This window comes from Chiloscyllium punctatum, chromosome 14 (genome assembly GCF_047496795.1).
Source record: "Chiloscyllium punctatum isolate Juve2018m chromosome 14, sChiPun1.3, whole genome shotgun sequence".
Taxonomy (NCBI): Eukaryota; Metazoa; Chordata; class Chondrichthyes; order Orectolobiformes; family Hemiscylliidae; genus Chiloscyllium; species Chiloscyllium punctatum.
This window is the reverse complement of record NC_092752.1, coordinates 20,241,527-20,264,878: the sequence shown is the minus strand read 5'-3', so window position 1 is coordinate 20,264,878 and position 23,352 is coordinate 20,241,527. Positions and strand designations below refer to the sequence as shown.

General features: G+C 42.4%; 1 protein-coding gene across 3 annotated transcripts in view; it reads left to right on the top strand.

Moving 5' to 3' along the window:
• The window catches only part of LOC140485656 (uncharacterized), a 122,723-nt gene that overhangs the window by 53,555 nt on the left and 45,816 nt on the right, over positions 1-23,352 (top strand). For all 3 annotated transcript variants that reach the window (XM_072584033.1, XM_072584034.1, XM_072584035.1), the window contains exons 17-18: positions 3,673-3,815; positions 9,689-9,931. In XM_072584033.1, coding sequence (XP_072440134.1) covers positions 3,673-3,815; positions 9,689-9,931 — 386 coding nt within the window. The remainder of the gene's footprint in view (positions 1-3,672; positions 3,816-9,688; positions 9,932-23,352) is intronic.

The following is a 23,352-nucleotide window of genomic DNA, read 5'->3' as shown; positions in this document are numbered from 1 at the left end:
CAACCCAAGAGACTGGCTGCCTGACTTCTATGGAGTCACCCATGCACAGGCATGTGAGAGCATTAAATGTTGCTCATGACCCAAAAATTCGATCTCTTGAGTTGATGCACCACAGATGGCCATCTCCAGATTGTTAAGGACAGAGGATCACCATACACCTGACCTTTCCACAATGAGTACGTTGTCACACTGATATTGTGGATTCCTGGCAGTTCTCATTAAACAGTAGGATCTACTTCCAGTGTAACTGTGCAGTGTGCTAGACATAAACAGTACAACATTAGTGTAATTGAAATTTAATGTACAATGTATTCTGAACAGTCTAAAGCAATTAAGTTGTATCTTCTGTATTCATTACTTCAGAACCTCATGACAACATTTACTGCTGCACTTGTGCTGATTTTCTTCATCAGAAAAAGCAGCAAAAATATATATATATTAATCAGTTAAACCTGTTTCCATAAGCTTACTTTTCCAAAATATTTAATGGAATCTAAAATATCTCATCACTAGAGAGAGGTATCATTAGCCTAATTTTAAAAATAAGTTATCCTTTGCTCCCATTCGTCACCATGATATTGAGCTGGGCAGGGCAGGAAAGATTCAAATATCACAAACTACAAATTGTGCCGGATTATCTAAGGTTGTATTCCGGGAGCTATACTTATTTTCCTCTTAAGGAGTTTTCTCTTAACTTCTCATCCCCATGTTCTCATGAGAAATATCAGTCACGGTCCATACTTTTGGTGACTGCCCAGTGATCTTTGCTGGAAAGTACACACGTGTGAATGTTCATCTGTGGGTTATAGGCAGCTGAATGTCACAGCAACACTGACTTTCTAGGCTCACACAAAAGGTGATGTCATGGAGGTTAGGGTACAAGATACCATGAATAGGAGACTTGGGATAAAGGGAGAGAATTGGAGAAGAAGTCATGTTAATTCATTAAATGCTGTATTTTTTGCAAATTGCACTGTGAAGGTATAAGTTTGCGAAGTAATTAGTCATCATTTACAGGAAATGGGACATCTCTGTCTATTAGAAAGAGAGACAATTGGTTATGTAACTTGAGGGACACCACATCATAACAAGAATGGAACAAACAAGGAGGCAGGTCTCCCAGCAATCTCCCTGAGGTAACAGTGGCTGAAGGACCTGAACTGAAGGGAATTTATATTTGCCAGTAATTGGTGTTGGAGAGACTGTTAGGTCTGAAGGCTGATAAGTCCCTGGGGCCTGATGGTCTACATCCCAGGGTACTGAAGGAAGTGGCTCTAGAAATCGTGGATGCGTTGGTGATTATTTTCCAGACTTCAATGTATTCAGGATTAGTTCCTGTGGATTGGAGGGTGGTTAATGTTGTACCACCTTTAAAGAAAGGAGTGAGAGATAAAGCAGGAAATTATAGACCAGTTAGTCTGACCTCAATGGTGGGAAAGATGCTGGAGTCAATTATAAAGGATGAAATTACGACACATCTGGATAGCATTAACATGATAGGTCAGAGTCAGCATGGATTTATGAAGGGGAAATCATGCTTGACAAATCTTCTGGAATGTTTTGAGGATGTAACTCTGAAGATGGACAAGGGAGGTCCGTTGGATGTAGTGTACCTGGACTTTCAGAAAGCCTTTGATAAAGTCCCACATAGGAGGTTAGTGAGCAAAATTAGGGCACATGGTATTGGGGGCAAAGTACTGACTTGGATTGCAAAGTGGTTGGCTGACAGGAAACAAAGAGTAGTGATAAACGGCTCCCATTCGGAATGGCAGGCGGTGACCAGTGGGGTACCGCAGGGATCAGTGCTGGGACCGCAGTTTTTTACAGTATACATTAATGATATAGAAGATGGTATTAATAGTAACATTAGCAAATTTGCTGATGATACAAAGCTTGGTGGCAGGGTGAAATGTGAGGAGGATGTTAGGAGATTACAGGTGACTTGGACAGGTTAAGTGAGTGGACAGATGCATGGCAGATGCAGTTTAATGTGAATAAATGTATGGTTATCCACTTTGGTGGCAAGAACAGGAAGGCAGATTACCATCTAAATGGAGTCAAGTTAGGTAAAGGAGCAGTATAAAGAGATCTGGGTGTTCTTGTACACCAGTCAATGAAGGCAAGCATGCAGGTGCAGAGCGTAGTGAAGAAAGCTAATAGCATGCTGGCCTTCATAACAAGAGGGATTGAGTATAGAAGCAAAGAGGTTCTTCTGCAGCTGTACAGGGCCCTGGTGAGACCGCACCTGGAATATTGTGTGCAGTTCTGGTCTCCAAATTTGAGGAAAGACATTCTGGCTATTGAGGGAGTGCAGCGTAGGTTTGCGAGGTCAATTCCTGGAATGGCGGGACTATCTTATGTTGAAAAATTGGAGCGACTGGGCTTGTATACCCTTGCATCTAGAAGACTGAGAGGGGATCTGATTGAGACATATAAGATTATTAAAGGATTGGACACTGTGGAGGCAGGAAACATGTTTCCGCTGATGGGAGGCCCGAACCAGAGGACACAGCTTAAAAATAAGGGATAGGTCATTTAATGGTCATAGGTCATTTAGGACAGAGATGAGGAGAAACGTCTTCACCCAGAGAGTGATGGGTGTATGGAATGCTCTGCCCAAGATGGCAGTGAAGGCCCAGTCTCTGGATTTGTTTAAGAAAGAGTTGGATAGAGCTCTCAAGGATAGTGGAATCAAGGGTTATGGAGATAAGGCAGGAACAGGATACTGATTGAGGATGATCAGCCATGATCATAATGAATGGTGGTGCAGGCAGAATGGCCTACTCCTGCACCTATTGTCTATTGTCGCAAGTCTGTCTCACCCAGAGCAACAATTGAGCCTGTGCTATTCTCATTATTCTGAAGCACACACTAGCCATTGAGCTAATGGAACTAATCACCTCACTGTATAAACTATGATAGAAATGTATACATCAGGTTCTATTTCCTAATATGAGCAGAAGTAAAGACGTTGATATGTAACAGAAATTAAAAATGACCAGAAGTATTTTGTAACAGTTTTATCAAAAAAAATTGGTGAGAATGAAATTTTACCATTTTACACACATGTGTTGTAATGTCCAAAAGTACCAAACGATTCCTAACAGTTGCTTGACAATTTGTACTAATTCTAGTTGGGATAATGCTTTCAGACAGGCATTCATTTCTTCTGCTTGCACTATAAACACCTTCAGGTCTTGCAGCCTATTCCAAAAGAAACGTTTTTAACTTGTACATTATTACACTAGTTTTACATCCAAAACCTTTGCCTTATGTGTATGTATGTGTATGTTAGTAAAATGATCACAATTTGATCTTTAATCTCCTTGCCTATTTCCGGTCCAATGCCTGTTATTAAAGTCTAGTGTCCAACTCTCAGATTGCTACCAGCATTACATCTGGCTGCCACAAGGAGGCACCAGAGACCACCCAATGTGACTTCTCACCACATTTCCCGTTGACAGGTTCATGTGAAATATAACCATTTACTTGTTTTAAAAGTTAAAGCAATATTATTCAATGCCAAAAGGATAAAATTATAAATAAATGTTCCTTATTCATTTTGAAACTTAAGCCCGTGCTAAGTCAAGGAAAATATTTAATAGCAAAGTCAAATAAAAAGAAGAAAACCCTTGAGTTTGTGTCTAATTTTGAATTACCTTGTAATTTTAGGCTTGAATCCTTGGTTTCTGAGCTCTCTGTTGCATGAAAGGCAAGCTTTACTGGATTCCAGTGCAGCTGTAACCTACAGACCACATGTAGCTATTGCTGATTATCGTCCTTATTCGAACATGCCCCACACGGTGCTGCCAGTGGTGAGTAATTCCCACTTTGGAATTGGATTTCTCTGCTTTCTATCTTGCTCACTCCTCCCTAAGCACAAGGCCTTTCACTTCACGTTATCCCCCTTCACTTGGGGAGCAACAATACTTTTCTCCTGCCGGTATCATGTTGGTGTCATAGTGCAGAAGAGGCTCTTCAGTGCGTTCTATCTGTCCACCAAAGATATAGCACGACCTAACTCGGCCCATAGCCTTGCATGTTGTGACACTTCAAGTGTTCATCCAAGTACTTTATTGTGAGGTCTCCTGCCTTCACTAGCCTCCCAGGCAGTGAATTCCTCAAATCCTCTTGCTGGGCCTCTTGCTGAGATATTTGTATCATCAATAGTCACAGGTGAGGTGCCAGAAGACTGGAGGTTGGCAAATGTGATGCCACTGTTTAAGAAGGGCAGTAAGGACAAGCCAGGGAACTATAGGCGAGTGAGCCTGACGTCGGTGGTAGACAAGTTGTTGGAGGGAATCCTGAGGGACAGGATGTACATGTATTTGGAAGGGTGAGGACTGATTAGGGATAGTCACCATGGCTTTGTGTGTGGGAAATCATGTCTCACAAACTTGATTGAGTTTTTTGAAGAAGTAACAAAGAGGATTGATGAGGGCAGAGTGGTGGATATAATCTATATGGGCTTCAGTAAGGTGTTCAACAAGGTTCCCCATTGGAGACTGATTAGCAAGGTTAGATCTCATGGAATACAGGGAGAACTAGCCATTTGGATACAGAAATGACTCAAAGGTAGAAGACAGAGGGTGGTGGTGGAGAGTTGTTTTTCAGAATAGAGCCTGTGACCAGTGGAGTGCCACAAGGATCGGTGCTGGGCCCTCTACTTTTTGTCATTTATATAAATGATTTGGATGCGAGCATAAGAGGTACAGTTAGTAAGTTTGCAAATGACACCAAAATTGGAGGTGTAGTGGACAGCGAAGAAAATTACCTCAGATTACAACAGGATCTTGACCAGATGGGCCAATGGGCTGAGAAGTGGCAGATGGAGTTTAATTCAGTTAAATGCAAGGTGCTGCATTTTGGGAAAGCAAATTTTAGTAGCATTTATACACTTAATGGTAAGGTCCTAGAGAGTGTTGCTGAACAAAGAGACCTTGAAGTGCAGCTTATCATAGCTCCTTGAAATGAGGTCGCAGGTAGATAGGATATTGAAGAAGGCATTTGGTATGCTTTCTTTTATTGGTCAGAGTGTTCAGTACTGGAGTTGGGAGGTCATGTACAGGTCATTGGTTAGGCCATTGTTGGAAAATTGCATGAAATTCTGGTCTCCTTCCTATCGGAAAGATGTTGTGAAACTTGAAATGGTTCAGAAAAGATTTACAAGGATGTTGCCAGGGTTGGAGGATTTGAGCTACAGGGAGAAGCTGAACAGGCTGGGGCTGTTTTCCCTGGAGCGCCGGAGGCTGAGGGGTGGCCTTATAGCGGTTTACAAAATCATGAGGGGCATGGATAGGATAAATAGACAAAGTCTTTTCCCTGGGGTTGGGGAGTCCAGAACTAGAGGGCATAGGTTTTGGGTGAGAGGGGAAAGATATAAAAGAGACCTGAGGGGCAACTTTTTCCACAGAGAGTGGTACGTGTATGGAATGAGTTTTCAGAGGAAGTGGTGGAGGCTGGTACAATTACAACATTTAAGAGGTATTTGGATGGGTATATGAATAGGAAGGGTTTGGAGGGATATGGGCTGGGTGCTGGTAGGTGGGACTAGATTGGGTTGGGATATCTGGTCGGCATGGATGGTTGGACTGAAGGGTCTGTTTCCATGCTGTACATCTCTATGACTCTATGACTATGACTCTCTAAATCTTCTTACTTTCGCTTTAAAATTGTGCCTCCTTTTCATTGACCCTTCAACTATGGGGAACAGCTGCATTCCATTCACCCTGTCCATGCCCCTTATAATATTACACATCTCTATCAGGTTTCTCCCCAACACTCTTTGCTCCAAATAAAACAACCCAAACTTATCCAGTCTCTCTTTATAGCTGAAAGGCCATGCAATATCCTGGTGAATCTGCTTTGAAACCCCTCCAGTGCAATCATGTACTTCCTATAGTGTGGTGCACCAAACTGCACACAGTATTCCAGCTGTGCCTTGATCAACATGGGGGGTCACGGTGGCTCAGTGGTTAGCACTGCTGCCTCACAGCACCATTGTCCCACGTTTGATTCCAGCCTTGACTTCAGTCTGTGTGGTATTTGCACATTCTCCCCGTGTCTGCGTGGGTTTCCTCTGGGTGCTCCGGTTTCCTCCCACAGTCCAAAGATGTGCAGGTCAGGTGAATTGGCCAAGGTAAGTTGCCCATCGTGCTTAGGTGCATTAGTCAGAGGGAAATGCATCTGGGTGGGTTACTCTTCGGAGGGTCGGTGTGGACTTATTGGGCTGAAAGGCCTGTTTCCACTCTGTAGGTAATCTAATCTCCCTGTTTTTATAATCTAAGCCACAACTGATAAACACAAGCATCCTGTGTCCATTCTTAACCACTCTACTAGCATGCCCTGTATATAATTCCCTTTAAGCGCAGAGGGAATTAAACCCCTGAGGGTTTACAGGATTAAACCCAGAGCCCTGGCGTTGTGAAGCAGTAGTGCTAACCACTGAACGACTGTGCTGCCCTGCAAGTAGACTTGTATAAATGCAGTAGCTTACGATGAACTAGCAAGTCATTAACAGACAATCTCTTAACAAAGCAAGTACAGGTTATCTAGTGTGTTGTTATGAATCAGTACTAATGGAGGCTGAGTTAACTTGATTTTATTTCAAGTCATGCAGCACAGCCTTGGCCCATTGATAAAGGCCTCTTAATTACTAGTCCAGTGATAATACCACTAGGCCAGCAGCTCCTCTTTTTAATCTCACAGAACCATGAGGCTGCTTTCTCATTAGAGAGCGAGAGAATGATGACTTGTGGTGAGTTTAACCTGACGGCCACCACACCTCAGGTGAATGGTAAGATTTTTGAAAGCTGGACCTTCACATTAACCTTAGCTGGTGCAGGAATGAATCCACCCTGATGACACCACCTACATTGCTAGCTAACTGAGTCACCTATTTATTCGCTGGGCTGCAGCATAGATCAGACTCTGAGGTAATAAATCCATGACATTTCTTTATGAGCAATTCCTTAATTAACTGATCGTTTGCAAAGTTGATTGCCAGTCTATCAGTCTGCACATGAAATTAATGTTTCAGAGCTTCGACAGTCTCCCCTTTGGGATTGGTGTGATTGCCTTAACTCTGTTTCTGGGTTCCACTCTTCCTCCACAAGAGGAAACATCCTCCTGGTATCCATCTATCTTCCATTTCTTAACAATCTTACGTTTCAATAAGCTCACCTCACATTCTTTTAAATTTGAGTGGCCGAACCTGCTCAACCTTTCTTGATCTGACACCACTCAAAAACAAATTACATTTTTAGCTTTGCCTGTAATTGGCTGATAAAGGCAGAATTCAGTTTCTGATCTCTGATAATCTTCCTCCTAGCGAGCTCAGTATATCTATTACAGCTTCGGGATAAAAGCTTTATAAGGATAGAGAAATAAATGGTAATACAGAACTGAAACATTGCTAATAAGAGACTAGAACTTAAAGCTTTTCACCTTGCACTAGAACACACGAAACAGACTCAATAAAGGAGATATTTTATTTGAATACAGGGTGAGAAGAGGATGCTGATTGATCTTGCATCATAGTTTTCATGAATACCAGGTGAAAAGCTTCAACTTGTAGCCTTTTAGCAATGTTCAAGAATGCAGAAAACAGAAGCCATCTTTTAATTAACATGATTTGGAGGTGCCAGTGTTGGATTGGGATGGACAAAGTTAAAAATGACACAACATCAGGTTATAGTCCAACAGGTTTATTTGGAAGCACTAGCTTTCGGAGCACCGCACATGAAGGAACAGTGCTCCGAAAGCTAGTGCTTCCAAATAAACCTGTTGGACTATAACCTGATGTTGTGTCATTTTTAACTTTTAATTAACAGTGAGACTAAAATGCTGGTACAACTTTGTTTTTGTTTGAAAGGAAACTTCAGGGCTGAATCTCATGCTTTGCTTTTGGCTGTGTGAGTTGCCTCAGGATTTCTCACCACATCTTACCAAACTCAGCTCATCAACTATCTATCACACTCCTATGAGATCTTTCTCATCTGGTTCTATCCCCATCTTACCAGGCTCCATTCTCTCATGTCAATATATCCCTCACCAGATATCGGCTGAGAGATCACTATCTTGTAAAGCCCATTGTGCACCCAGACCGGTACTAACAGTTCGGAGCTGCTCTGACATTTCCCTGGATGTGGGAGACAGGGAAAAATTAGTGCACTTCTTTGCAGCCAATGACATGAAGGTCCTGCTGGGTTGGGGTAGTGCAGAACCAGGAGGTCCTCTTTCCCCAGGACCACCAGTGGAGGCCACGAAGCTCGTCCACACCAGCTTGGTCCGAGGTTGCCATCTAGTTTAGTGCAGTTTGAATCATCCAGGGAATGCCCAACAACATAGGAAGAGGGTCAATGACTTCCCCACTCTCCCAGTGTAAGTGCTACCATCTACTTTTTGACACCTTCCTGTTTAGCCTGAGATTGGTATATGTCCCAGAATGCACTGTGTCCTTGCAGTAGCTTTACTATGATAGTTACCAGCTTGCAGCCCAAGGGAACAGTGCTGAAGTGCAGAAGAATACTGCTAGTGCATTGGGGATGTGCCATGAGTGTTCTTAGAGGCTAGCGCATGTTGGACTCCAGTGACCATGCACATTGGTTGCATGTGGTTGGTGCCCATGAAGCGTGCCCTGAGACCCTGGTGCCTGCTATCTCTGCAAACTGAAGTCACCAAATGCCTGCTCTGACCTCCATGTCACAAACTCTAGCTTGTTTGGTAAGATGGGAAGCTGAATATTAATGGAGCAAGTTTTGCCAATAATTAACAGGCATTTAACAAGCTAAAATCTCCCTTCATTGGCAACTCATTGCTGCCCCTAGTGAGATACTCACCTCACTGCTTGGCAGGTGCATAAAAGATAGAGTGAGATGCCCCCAACATCACGATAGACCTCTTCAGATTTCACACTGGCTTCTGCTGTAAATCTTGCCATAGCCACGTCGTTCAGGTTCACCCTTAGTTTCTGAATGCCCGAGTATCAGGGAAGCTCAGCATCTTTTTGTATCCATCATCCACAGCAAGCGAGTGTAGTGCTGAAGTACACACACAGCTCAGCTCCTCATTACCATCAACACACTCCCACTCACCATTCCTCCCCTGCCCACACTCCCACCTTACAACCTTGCTTTGAATAAATGATTCTCCACAGTTATGAGGGTTTGTGACTTATTAATGGCCCACTGGAGGTAATTGTGACCTCGGGCAATTGTGGAAATAGCCAGTATCTGATCAGGAAAAAGGAAAGATGTTTCATTGTTGGCTGCTCTGATGGCACCTGTTTTGCTCTCTCCTTTTCTCAAAGTCAACATTACCGCCACAAACTGACCTTTCGCTGGATCTGAGTCATGAAAATAAATTTCCAATCTCATTTTTAAAAACCGTTATATTCAATCTTTACAAGCCTTATGCATGACTCAGTTTCACAGCTGAACTCCATGTTGCATGGCTATCGTGACACTGGAGTTTATCGGTTTTTACTCATCAATGTTGAAGATAACCATCCTGGAATCTTTAAAGGACATTATTCCTTCAAATGAAAATAGTAGAACGCTACTGTATACCTTTGATGTCTTAAGAAAATTCAATCAGACTAATTCTGAAGGATTGAGTATATTTGAATTCAGATAGCTTTGACCTTTGTTATAAGACCCACAATAACCTGTTGCACTCTCCTCTTTAGCTGCCTCTTTCTGTTGGAGATGTGGTGTTTGTCAGTGGGAGCCCTGACAGGCACGGAATGTATGTTGCTGAAGTGAATGGGCAACTGGGGCTGGTTCCAGCCCGGTTTGTGGAAGACGCTGACAGCATCCTTCATCTGCACGCAACTAGGAACAAACCGACTGCTCGTTACAGGGTGAGCAGCCCAGAGAGGAGTACAACGTCATGCCAACCACCCCAGCGTACACACAGCAACAATGACCAGGTCAGTGAATCTCAAATGGAATCATATTTGCAAATATGCTGCATCATGCATAGGAATGACAGCAGCCTCGAAATGTGATTTGGGCTAAGGGTTGACTTGAACTTTGGTTTCTCCTCAATCTGTTGGGAAACCTCTTGTAGCATCTTTATTGCTTCTATTTTACAGGATAAGCCTATACCTGTGCCGCACAATAAAATTACAAATGTGCATATTACATACTGAACTGCCTGTCTGAAACACAATTGTTTTACCAAACTATTATACGCATATTCCTCAATTGGAGGTTAATACTGAGCCACTCACATACTGCAGATTTCTATTCATTGAACTGTTCAATGATATTTAAGATTTAGAGATGCCGGAGTTGGACTGGGGTGTACAAAGTTAAAAATCACACAACACCAGGTTATAGTCCAACAGGTTTAATTGGAAGCACTAGTTTTCGGAGCGTCGCTCCTTCATCAGGTGGTAGTGGAGCCCTCCACTATCACCTGATGAAGGAGCGATGCTCTGAAAGCTAGTGTGCTTCCAATTAGACCTGTTGGACTATAACCTGGTGTTGAACGATATTTAAAGTTGATTGTTTTTGGAAAAAAGACTAATTTTGTTGAAAATTTTCACCTTGTACTCATCAGGGCAATACACAGAAATGACCAGGGAATAAAACATATGAGAGGAGAGTCCTGATTGGAGAGTCCTGATTGGTTAGCAAGAGGTAGAAGTGTTGATTGGTAAAGGTGTTGCCATGGAGAATTCCCAAGTTAATGATGATTGACAGCTAACAGCCAAGTTTTATTTAAATGTTAAACTAGGCAGGTTGACTCTGATTCGTCAAGTTATCACCCAGAGAAATGAACAAATGAATGGCTGTCATCTACTTAGTTAAAGTTGAAATAGGTGTAGTGCATTTGTATGTTCTTTCTGTCAGTTTGCATTGTGTCTCTACCTCTGGGTTCAAGTCCTACACGCCCCAAAGATGTGTAATGACATGTTTGAAGAGGTTGATTAGGAAATATGTGTCTTTTTGCATTGTGAGCATCAGCTAATTTTATTTTAAACATTAGAGACAAGCATTCCAATGATTGTGTCTTGGTCTATGCTGGATCAGCTAATTTAGGGATGTGACTGCATTTAGTACGTAGGCTTTCTATATCTCTGTAGCCGACACCTTCCTTCCCTGAACGCTTACAGAAGCCTGAGGTCTGGCTCAGCAGAATGAGGAGTTGTTTTTTGTTATTACTTCTCGGGATGTGCGCAGTTCAGTCTAGGCCTGCATTTATTGACAATTTGACGGATGGACTGCTGACATTCCCCTGCACTGGGGCTGACCTGAGACAACAGGGAACGTCACTTGTGACTCGAAATAATTCCACCGTGAAAAGCTTTAGCAGAAAGAACAATAGCTGTTTACTGCTGCTTCAGTGAAGATATAAAGGCATTCATCAACTGAGGGGGTGCAGTATTCTTTTGTGCAAACCAGAACTTTGATTCACACATGCATGTCCTACTTTTGTACTTGAGTAATCTCTGAATGAAAATATTCTTCTTAGAATTGACAAGGGAAAAGGCTGTGCCAGATTTAGTGATGATGACCCAGAATGAATTCACAATCTGGCAAAACGTTTTGAGAATAGTAACCCATGTGATAAGGTTGAAATTAGATTTGAGGAGGCGAGGAGAGAATTGTGAATCATGCATTCATTTTTATGTGAAGCCAATTTTAATGGGAAGAGAAATAAATTGAACCCAATAAATTGGACTGAGCATTTATAATGTAAACCTATACAGCTATCTAATATGTACTTCTAAAAGGTAAAGTCTCCACTTGCACAATTAAGTAACTGTGGTCAGTAAATGAGGTGGAGAATAACTGTCTACTGTTGGGCAGAGCTCTCAAACAAAGTCAAGAATAAGTCAAAGACAAGTAATGAGGTGAAAAGAGGGAATTCAGGAACAAATTGTGAGGCTATCAAAGCCAATAGTAAAAAGTACTGTAAAAATATTGAGGAAGAAAGAGTCTCAAGCAGCAGTGGTATGCCCTTTAAACTTCTAAACTGGAGAAGGGCCAATTTTAGCGGAATTAGGCAAGAAAGCTGATTGGAGACAGATGTTCGCAGGTAAAGGGATGGCTGGAAAATTGGAAGCCTTCAGAAATGAGATAATGAGAATCCAGAGAAAGTATATTCCTGTCAAGGTGAAAGGAAAACCTGGTAGGTATAGGGAATGCTGGATGACTAAAGAAATTGAGGGTTTGGTTAAGAAAAAGAAGGAAGCATATGTCAGGTATACACAGGATAGATCAAGTGAATCCTTAGAGTATAAAGGAAGTAGGAGTATACTTAAGAGGGAAACCAGGAGGGCAAAAAGGGGACATGATATAGCTTTGGCAAATAGAATTACGGAAAATCCAAAGAGTTTTTACAAATACATTAAGGACAAAAGGGTAACTAAGGAGAGAATAGGGCCCCTCAAAGATCAACAAGGCAGCCTTTGTGTGGAGCCTCAGAAAATCGGGGAGATACTAAACAAATGTTTTGCATCAGTATTTACTGTGGAAAAAGATATGGAAGATATAGACTGTAGGGAAATAGATGGTGACACCTTGCAAAATGTCCAGATTACAGAGGAGGAAGTACTGGATGTCTTGAAACGGTTAAAGGTGGATAAATCCCCAGGACCTGATCAGGTGTACCCGAGAACTCTGTGGGAAGGTAGAGAAGTGATTGCTGGGCCTCTTGCTGAGATATTTGTATAATCGATAGTCACAGGTGAGGTGCTGGAAGACTGGAGATTGGTTAATGTGGTGCCACTGTTTAAGAAGGATAGTAAGGACAAGCCAGGGAACTATAGACCAGTGAGCCTGACCTCGGTGGTGGGCAAGTTGTTGGAGGGAATCCTGAGGGACAGGATGTACATGTATTTGGAAAGGCAATGACTGATTCGGGACAGTCAACATGGCTTTGTGCATGGGAAATCATGTCTCACAAACTTGAATGAGTTTTTTGAAGAAGTAACAAAGAGGATTGATGAGGGCAAAGCGGTAAATGTGATCTATATGGACTTCAGTAAGGTGTTCGACAAGGTTCCCCATGGATGACTGGTTAGCAAGGTTAGATTTCATGGAATACAGGGAGAGCTAGCCATTTGGATAAAGAACTGGCTCAAAGTTAGAAGACAGAGGGTAGTGGTGGAGGGTTGTTTTTCAGACTGGAGGCCTGTGACCAGTGGAGTGCCACAAGGATCGGTGCTGGGTCCTCTACTTTTTGTCATTTATATAAATGATTTGGATGCGAGCATAAGAGTTAATAAGTAACAGTCAGTAAGTTTGCAGATGATACCAAAATTGGAGGTGTAGTGGACAGCGAAGAAGGTTACCTCAGATGACAACAGGATCTTGATCAGATGGGCCAATGGGCTGAGAATTGGCAGATGGAGTTAATTCAGGTAAATGCGAGGTGCTGCATTTTGGGAAAGCAAGTCTGAGTAGGACTTATACACTTAGTGGTAAGGTCCTAGGGAGTGTCGCTAAACAAAGAGACCTTGGAGTGCAGATTCATAGCTCCTTGAAAGTGGAGTGATAGGTAGATAGGATAGTGAAGATGGAGTTTGATATGCTTTCTTTTATTGGTCAGCGTATTGTGTACAGGAGTTGGGAGGTCATGTTGTGGCTATACACTGTTGGAATATTGCGTGCAATTCTGGTCTCATTCCTATCGGAAAAATGTTGTGAAACTTGAAAGGGTTCAAAAAAGATTTACAAGGATGTTGCCAGGGTTGGAGGATTTGAGCTATAGGGAGAGGCTGAACAGGCTCATGCTGTTTTCCCTGGAGCATCGGAAGCTGAGGGGTGACCTTATAGAGGTTTACAAAATTATGAGGGGCATGGATAGGATAAATAGACAAAGTATTTTGCCTGGGTTGGGGGAGTCCAGAACTAGAGGACATAGATTTAAGGTAAGAGGGGAAAGATCTAAAAGAGACCTAAGGGGCAACCTTTTCACACAGAGGGTGGTACGTGTATGGAATGAGCTGCCAGAGGAAGTGATGGTGGCTGGTACAAATGCAACATTTAAAAGGCACTTGGATGGGTATATGAATAGGAAGGGTTTGGAGGGATATGGGCCGGGTGCTGGCAGGTGGGACTAGATTGGGTTGGGATATCTGGTCAGCATGGACGGGTTGGACCGAAGGGTCTGTTTCCATGCTGTACATCTCTATGACTCTATACATGTGAATTTATGATAGACAATAATGAAATGGCAGGTTTATGAAATAGTTGTTTTGTATTTGTATTTATTGATTACTATGATGGAAGCCATTGTCTTCAGTCACACCACAAACTCCGAGACTGAATCCATACTTCTCTCAGGGCACTGTTTCAGAGTGTACTCGACTGTTTACAAACCTGGTGTCCTATTTGACCCAAAGGAAATCTTCGGATCCTGTCCTAGCAGTGTCTGTCGGTTCAGTGTTAGGAGAAGCCCTCTTGATCAGTAACTCGTTGCTTTCTATCAGATCTCTGCCTCTGTCCCTATAATGATATGTGTATCTGCTCCAGCTTCACTTCCTCTGTTGCTGAAACAATCCATGTTTCTGTTACTCCCATCATTGTGTGTTCCAATGTTTTGCTTTCATCTTCCAGCATCCATAGATCTCTGACATCAGTGTTCCAACTCAGATCAAGCCCTGTTCTCTCAGCACCATTGGACTTGATGACCTGCATTGGCTTCAGACTCTGAAAGCTACAATTATTAAAATCTCCAATCTTTGTGGCCTCACCTATCCTGTCTCTCCAGCTTTATCAGACTCGCAGAACTCCGCATTCTCCCATGTCTGGTGATTTGAGCATCTGTAATTTTCTTTATAACCAGGTCCTCAGTTGTCCTCCAGGTCCAAAGCTCTGACTCTCTTTATGATGTAATATAAAAATGTACCTCTTTGAATAAACATGAGAGTTTTATTTGAAGGAAATGAACTCATTGACTTCTGTAGCCACTGCTTTTTATTTTCATGCCCCATACATCAGTAGTGAGGAGCGACCAATGTCAAATAGAGGGATTGCTGGACCTGTCCTTGTAGTTCTCTGTCTGTTCAGTCTTAGGAGAAACCCTCTTGATCAGTCTATCTTTGCCCCATGGTAGCTCCCCCCAGTGGCAAGGGACATGTCTGCTGAATGACTCCTCCACACTCTCAATATAGGGATTTCCATCCTCCACCAACCTCACCAGGGCCTATCTGACTGGCCCCAGTGAATGTTGCCCACTCATCTCTCTCTTGGGGCTTCCACTATTGCTATTGCTCACAATCTTTAGCAGTCCTGCCAGTGGTCCCTGGTGCCATTTGTACTGCTGAGATACCAGCCATCTAATTATCTGAGATCTTTTGTAGACAAGAGCTTTGACTTGAAAGGCATAGGAACCTTGAAGCAGCCTGATCAGTGTTTAATCCCATTAGAGCTTTTGCAAATGCCTGAGATAGTCACTGGCTTTCTGACTGATGGATGAAGCATCAGCTGAGACGAGAGAGCTGGAGAAGAGACTTTCTTCCAGAGAGCTGGAATACTTGGAATAGAACAGAACAGAATCCCTACAGTGTGGAAACAGGCCCTTCAACCCATCAAGTCCACACCGACCCTCCAAAGAGTAATCACCCAGACCCATTCCCCTACTCTATTATCCTATATTTACCCCTGACTAATGCACCTAACCTACACATCCCTGAACACTATGGGCAATTTAGCATGGTCAATTCACCTAACCTGCACATCTTTGGATTGTGGGAGGAAACCGGAGCACCCAAAGGAAAACCATGTAGACATGAGGGGAACATGCAAACTCCACACGGAATGTCGCCCGAGGCTGGAATCAATCCCGGCTCCCTGGCGCTGTGAGGCAGCAGTGCTAACCACTGAGTCATCATGCTGAGGGCAGTTTGTACAGAGCCATAATCAGACCATATCTGAAGACTGGGTATCACGCTTAAGATACATTGGCCTTTGCTTGTACCAACGATTCACCAGAATAGTACTGGGTTTAAAGGGATAATTCATGTCTTCATATGAGTTTAGAAGATTGAGGGGATGTAATTGCAGCCTTATTAATAAAGGAAATGATTGGAGATCCAAGATGGCGGCAACTCAGTGGGTCTGAGTCTGCAGAGCTCTGCCCAAGACCCCGGCAAAGTGGGGAACCCACCCTCACCTCACCTGCTAAATTACTTAAAATAGTTTTTTCCAGCAATTTTGGTCATTCTGCATCAAACTTTAGCAGTTTGATGTTTTTTAAAATAACTAAAGGCAAAGTTTCACAAAGTTCCGTCTCCCTCCTGCAGCAACAGACACATCCCTGGCCGCCCCGGGAGACTTGCCTGCAGAGGTGAGCCTGATCTCGGAGTTCGTTAAGCTCTGAGAGAAAATTGATGCGTCCATCAAAGAGACCAGGTCCAGGTGGGAGTCGATCTCGGTCATACTGCAGAAGCATGACTGAGAGATCAAGAAACTCGGGCAGCGTGTTGGGGGAGCGAGGGGGTGGGGGGGGGGGAGGGGGTGCCGAGTAATGGGCCGCGGCCTCTGAGACTGCTGCTGAATCATTCATGGGTCAGATCCGGGATCTGAAATGCCAAGTCCGGACTTTAGTGGAACATATTGGCGACCTCGAAAATCGAGATTGTTGGAAAAATATTCGGTTGCTGGGCCTTCCTGAGCGAGAGGAGAAAGGTCAGCTTGTTGATTTTTTTGGAGCAATGGCTCCCACAGCTGCTGAAACTGGAATCAGAGCTGGGCCGGGTGCAAGTGGGGCGGGCCCACCGGTTGCTCTGCGTAGGCCCGGGTCAGACCAGTGCCCCCCCGCACGGTCCTAGTTTGATTTCAGCATTACAGGGAAAAACAAATGTTGCTGGAGACCGCAGAAGCTTTGGGGAAGGATCTCCATGCCATGATATACAAGGGTTCCAAAATAATGTTGTTCCAGGACTTCTCTCCGGTTGTGGTTCGCAAGAGGAAGGCATTTAATGAGGCGAAGAAGCGTCTGAGGGATTTAAATATTCAATATTCTATCCGATATCCGACAACGCTGTGCTTTAGTCATAGAGGATCTATATATAACTTCGGGTCAGGGGAAAAAGTAAAATAATTCCTGATGCTCTCAAATAGACTGCAGGACTTGAACTGTATGGACAATAACTTTATTCTTCCCTTCTTTTGTTTTCTGGCCTCCTTTTTCCCTCTTTCTCTTCTCCATCCTACCTCGGGGAAAGGTACTCATTCTTTATCTTTTCTTTGGATTCTTATTTATAACTTGCGTGGTTTATTCAATTATTGGGGGATGTTTCTGAGTTTTTTTTTGTTGCTTAATACTTGTTGGGATTGTAATTTTATATATTTTATTTTATGTTGTTTTGCTAAGTGTATCTAGGTGATAATTTTGGGGTGGGGGATGGGTTGGTCACCCACTTTTAACTCCTTTTAACTTTTCTAAGATATTGGTATTTATTAACTCTACTTTGTAATGTCTGGGCCAAGGGCATGGCTCTACCTGGGAGATGTTATGGCCGGATTACTAGAAGGTAGCAGTGCCTCCTGTGAACAAGGGGGAAGGTCTCCTTTTATATATGTTTCATTTTTTTAGGAGTAGTTCTTAGCTGTTTTGATTTAGTTGTTTTAAAGGGTGTTCTTACATGTGAATTGTTTTTGGTTTTTACTCAATGTCTTTTAGGTGTGGTTCTTCCTCCTGGGGGGTCTCAGGCTTGCTTGAACAATCATGGCTACTCATTTGTTTTGGTGGTGCACCTGGAATGTCAAGGGGAGCTACTCACCAATCAAAAGGAAAAAGATATTATCAAGTCTCAAAAAAGAAAGGGTTGATGTAGCCCTTTTACAGGAGACACATCTACTTGATAAGGAGCATTTGAAACTGCAACAGGGTGGATTTGGCCAGGTGTTCTTTTTATCTTTTAGCTTAAAAAGTAGGGGAGTGGCCATTCTTATTCGTAAGAATCTTCCCTTCCAAATGCTAAGCCAGATAAAAGATGAGTCTGGATGGTATATTTTAATTAAAGCCCTAATATATGGAGAGGAATATGGGATTTTGAATCTTTATTGCCCCCCGGCACACACTTTTACATTTGTAATGTAAGCGTTCTCCAAGTTGATGGGGTGCACCACACAATTATAGGGGGAGATTTTAATTGGATCATCGACCCAGGGATGGACAGGATCTTTGAGATCTAGGCAGTTAGCGAATCTAAGTAGGGAGTTGGGGCTGGTAGATGTGTGGAGGTATCTTCACCCTGTGGGTAGAGACTTTACTTTTTATTCTAATCCACATAAGTGCCATACCAGAATCGATATGTTTTTTGTCCCTTCAACTTTTTGAACTCAGTATTGTTTTGTAAAATAGGTAATATAATTATTTCTGACCATGCCGCAGTATATATGGAGGCTAAGACTAGTGATGATGGATAGGTCCCCGACATTGGTGTATGGACCCTTTCCTATTGAATTATAGTAAGTTCATAAAATATTTCTTGCAGGAATATAAAACCTGGGATATCCGCTCAGGCATGGCCAGTAACCCATCGGTGATGTGGGAGACTGCTAAGGTATACGTGTGAGACTTGATTATCTCATATTCTGTGACCCAGAAAAGACAAAAGGGAGAACAACAGTGTCTGCTCGAGGCTCACCTGAAGGCGGCTGAGACAGTGTATGTTGATAGGCCCTCCATTACTGAACTACGGAGGATCACAGCCCTTGGGGCAACTTTGAATATCGCACTTACTCAAACAGCAAAGAGGGAGATATCTTTTGCGAGGCAGAGATTATTTGAACACGGCGACAAGCCTGGCAGGTATTTAGCATACCTTGTCAGAAAATAAAAGGCTCCCCAATCCATTACATCTATTAGAGAGAGTGCTTGCGACCGTAAAAGGATCAATGCACCCTTCAGAAAGTTCTATTTCGAATTGTATAAGTCACAGGACAGTGAGGATAGAACAAGGAAAATGGAGTCTTTTTTTAAAAGTCTGCCCCTCCCGGGCCTAACCTCGGAGCAGGTGTCATTCTTGAATGCCCCCCTGGCAACCCAGGAAGTACAGGAGGCGGTGAGGCAGATCCAGCTCCTGGATCAAATGGATTCCAGACTGAGTTCTATAAAGAATTTGTAGGGGAATTGGTTGGGCCACTTATAAATACGTTTAATTATTCACAAAGTCAGGGCTGCCTCCCGCCTTCTCTGAGAGAAGCAAATATTTCTCTCATTCTTAAGAAGGGAAAGGCCTCAGATGACTGCTCTTCGAACAGACCCATTTCCTTGTTGAATGTGAATTTCAAAATTCTCTCAAAAATATTGGAATTAAGACTGGAGAGGGTTCTATCATTCATTATAAAAGACAATCAGACGGGGTTCATAAAGGGTCGCAGATCAACTAATAACATTAGAAGAGTCTTAAACATGGTACAAGCCTACCAGTAGGGAGCGATACCGGGATTAATTGTCTCCCTAGATGCAGAGAAGTCATTCGATCGGGTAGAATAGCCATATCTCTTTTATACATTGGAACATTGGTTTGGTGTTGGAATGATCCCAAAGCAGCAGTGATTACAAACAGTGTAAGTTCAGATAGCTTTAGCATTAGCAGAGGTTGTCGTCAAGGATGCCCTCTCCCACCATTATTATTTACGCTGGTGATTGAGCCGCTGGTGGAAGCTATATGAGCTGACCCTAATATAACAGCTCCGGAGGTTGGATCGGGTAAGCACAAAATCTCTCTCTATGCGGATGACGTCCTCCTTTTCTTAAATGATCCATTGACATCTGTGCCCAGCTTAATTCAAGTGGTTAACTTATTTGGCACGTTCTCAGGTTACAAAATCAATTTTATGAAATTGGAGGCAATGCCGCTGGGAGATCTTATCAGCATATCCAATTTTCCGGATGGATCCCGTTTCCCTTTTGGTGGTCATTGGGAGGTTTTCTTTACTTAGGTATTTCTATTACTCCGGCATTTGGTCAGCTACATAAAGCCAACTATACACACTTATTGGAGAAAATAAGACAGGACCTTCAACACAGGGAAGATCTCCCGATATCCTGGCTAGGTAGAATAGCTTTGGGTAAGATGAATACTCTACCTCATCTTTTATACGCTATGAGAAGGCTCCCCTTGATGCTGCTGAGACAGGCGCTGCGTAAGCTCTATGGTTGGCTCGGCTCCTTTATTTGGAGTCCAAGACGGCCCCTTATTAAATTAGAAAAGCTGCAGCTTCCACAAGTAAGGGGAGGGCTGGATTTTCTGGATTTCAGGAGTTGCCAATTGAGCTCTCTGTTATCTTACATAGCTGATTGGGTCTCTTGTGACCCACAATCAATCTGGTTAGATATTGAGGCCTCCCAAGCAAAATGTCCCCTCATCAATCTACGATTTATGGATAAGATGAGAGTTATTACGGATCATTGTAAAGATCCAATTGTATTAAATACAATCAAAGCTTGGTGGATAATGCGACAGGATGAGAGTAATTTACAGAAAACTTCCCCTTATACCCCTATAGTGGGAACATTGGGATTCCAGCCAGAGCTGACTGATGCTGTATTCAAATTCTGGGAGTCCAGAGATATCTCCTGTTTGGGAGATCTGTTCGACGGGGAGGTCATGATGTCCTTCGAACAGCTGAATCAGAAGTTTGGGTTGCCTAGCAAGGATCTTTTTCGATATTTTCAAATATGAGACTTCATACAAAAGAAGACCACATTGATAATTAATCCTTATAAATCGGATAGGGAAAGGAGAGTGCTTCGGCCGATGGGTCCGGCTGGTGGGTCTGCCCTCGGTCAGTACTCTCTACCACTTACTATATAATAAGGTATCGAAGGACATGGAAGAGTTATATAAAATCTGGAGTCAAGAATTGAGGATGGAAATCTCCTTAGAGATGTGGGAGGATATCTGGGAAAATGCTAGGAAGATCTCTATCTGTGATAGAACTTAGGCTATTCAATTGAAGATACTTCATAGGGCTCACATGGCACCAGAGCCACTTGCAAAGTTCAAGGCAGGAGCATCTCCAATGTGTTCTAAATGCAAAATGGAAGTTGGTATTCTCATGCATTGTCTGTGGACATGCCATAAGGTCCGCAGATACTGGGACAGCGTAGCGAATGCCTTGGCAATGATTTTGGGTACGGAGATTGGGTTGGACCCAGTGTCTCTACTTTTGGGCTCCCCAAATTCCCCCTCTCTTGGATGCATACGAGAGGAAATTTTTCACTATCCTTTCTTTTTTTGCGAGGAAAAACATCTTAGTGATTTGGGTATCCGAAGGTCTTCCAGGACTTTCAAATTGGCATAGGATAATCATGGAATATATCCCCCTTGACTTCCTCATGAATATGGTGCACCAAAAAATGCAATTATTTTATTGAACTTGGCAGCCCTTTTTGAACAACATTGACACAGATATATTGGCCATATTATTAAGGGCCTTTGCTTAGCCATGGTAATGGTTCTGGCTGGTTCGGGGGCTCCAGGGAGGAAGAATCCCATATAAATATGGGTTTTGTTATGACTTGATATAAATTTATTTTGATTATGTATCTAGTTATTTATTTACTTTTTTTTATTGTTATTAATGTATGATATCCTATTTTGTGTTTTGGTAGTTTATAGAACAGATTAGTAGTTAGTTTTCTTAATTTTATATTGGTGTTGTTATTATATTGTAAAGTGGAATACACTATTTTGTACTATTTTTGGTAATTTTGTAAAAAATCTTAAAAATCTTTTTTTTCAATAAAAATATCTACATTAATAAAAAGGAAATGATTGGGTCAGATCCAGAGAAACTCACTCTGGTAGGGGAAGGCCAAACTTGCAAACTAATGGCAAGATCAGAGCCAGACTAAGAAGTGTTTTCCCTCACAGCCAGCTGTGGAAATCTGGAAAACCAACCCCCGCCCCCAAAAAATTACTACTTCATTTGAAAATTCCAAGACTGAGATTGACAGATCATTGTCGGTAAAGAAAGCGAGGGAAGTGAATCAAAGACAAGTTGAATAATGTTGAAGTACAAATGTGCTGTGATTTGATGCATGGTACAATAGGCTTAAGGAGTTGAATGTATTACTTCGAAGTATGTGGCAGTATGTATGCGTCCTGAAGAGGAGACCATTCAACTGGTTTGTTGGTTCAGGTTTGTTTTGGCATAAACCTTGAAAGCCCTTGCTGTTGTAATATTGACTAGTAAACTAACTGTGCAGTGCGTATGAAATTAGCTCACACTGCATTGTATGATTTCTCAGATAGTATCCTGTGGGAAATTAGTATTGGTTAACACAGTACAACACTGGAATTCACTTACAAGTAGCTAAGTAAATGATCTATTTCTTCAAGCCATCTCTTCCTGAATTGCTGAGATAGTTTAAAGCACAGAGGTGAGATTTTGACATTTTTTTTATTCTGAATGTCACTTTTCTTAACACAACATAAACATTTCAGACTTGTGTTGTGGAGCAACAGTATTTTATAAAAAACCTGAATGTCCCTTGCTTTTGCTTCCAACCAGTCATCATCAAGACAATAGTTTTCAAATAACTGAGATGAGAGTAATTTGGTTACATTATGTATTGGCCATTGTCATATCTGTTTTGCTGGTTTGGATCTTTTAGTCAGACTGAACAAACTTGTTAGTAATCATTAATGTTACTCTATGGAAACTTCTGAAGTCCATTCATTAGCAGTTTAATGTGGGAATCCAGGATGATGCGATTGGGATTATGTGTTTCCCCAGGTAGTACACTGTTGCGCTGTTCCCCAGACTGTAGCCAATGGGAAATCATTTGAATTGTGTAATATTGATGCGAAGGTGATCATTGCCACCTTGTGATAGTACAAAGTGATACCATGTCCCAACCATTGGTGGTGGGATGGAGTGTTGCCACGAATCCTTCTCCCTACGATATTGTTAAGGGGCTGTTCTGTAGTTTGTGGTGGAGGATAGACCAGGAATGGGCCTCAGCAGAAGACGCTGTTGTTTTAGGTAATAGATGATAGATGATTACTTTTTAGCACTGTATACGGGTTACATTACACTGAGGTATGTAAGCAATTACTAACAAACAATTGGTAAGACACATAGGCCTACGTGAGGAAACTCTGCCTAACTACTGTCCACATGAACTGACCCAACTTCCCGATGCTCTGCCCAGTAGCTATTACATATCAGAGTGGAGAGAGTTTCAGATCATTAACCATTTCATAGCCATTACTTTATAGAATTAATTGCTGTCATGGCGTTGATTTCAATGTAAAATATTTTGAAAAAGTTGTGCATTGTTACATGAGTTTCAAATGGGGTTTCTGACAACATACTAATTCCATAATTGATGCTGAATGCCCTCACTGACCCTGTTTGCATTTGTAGAAAG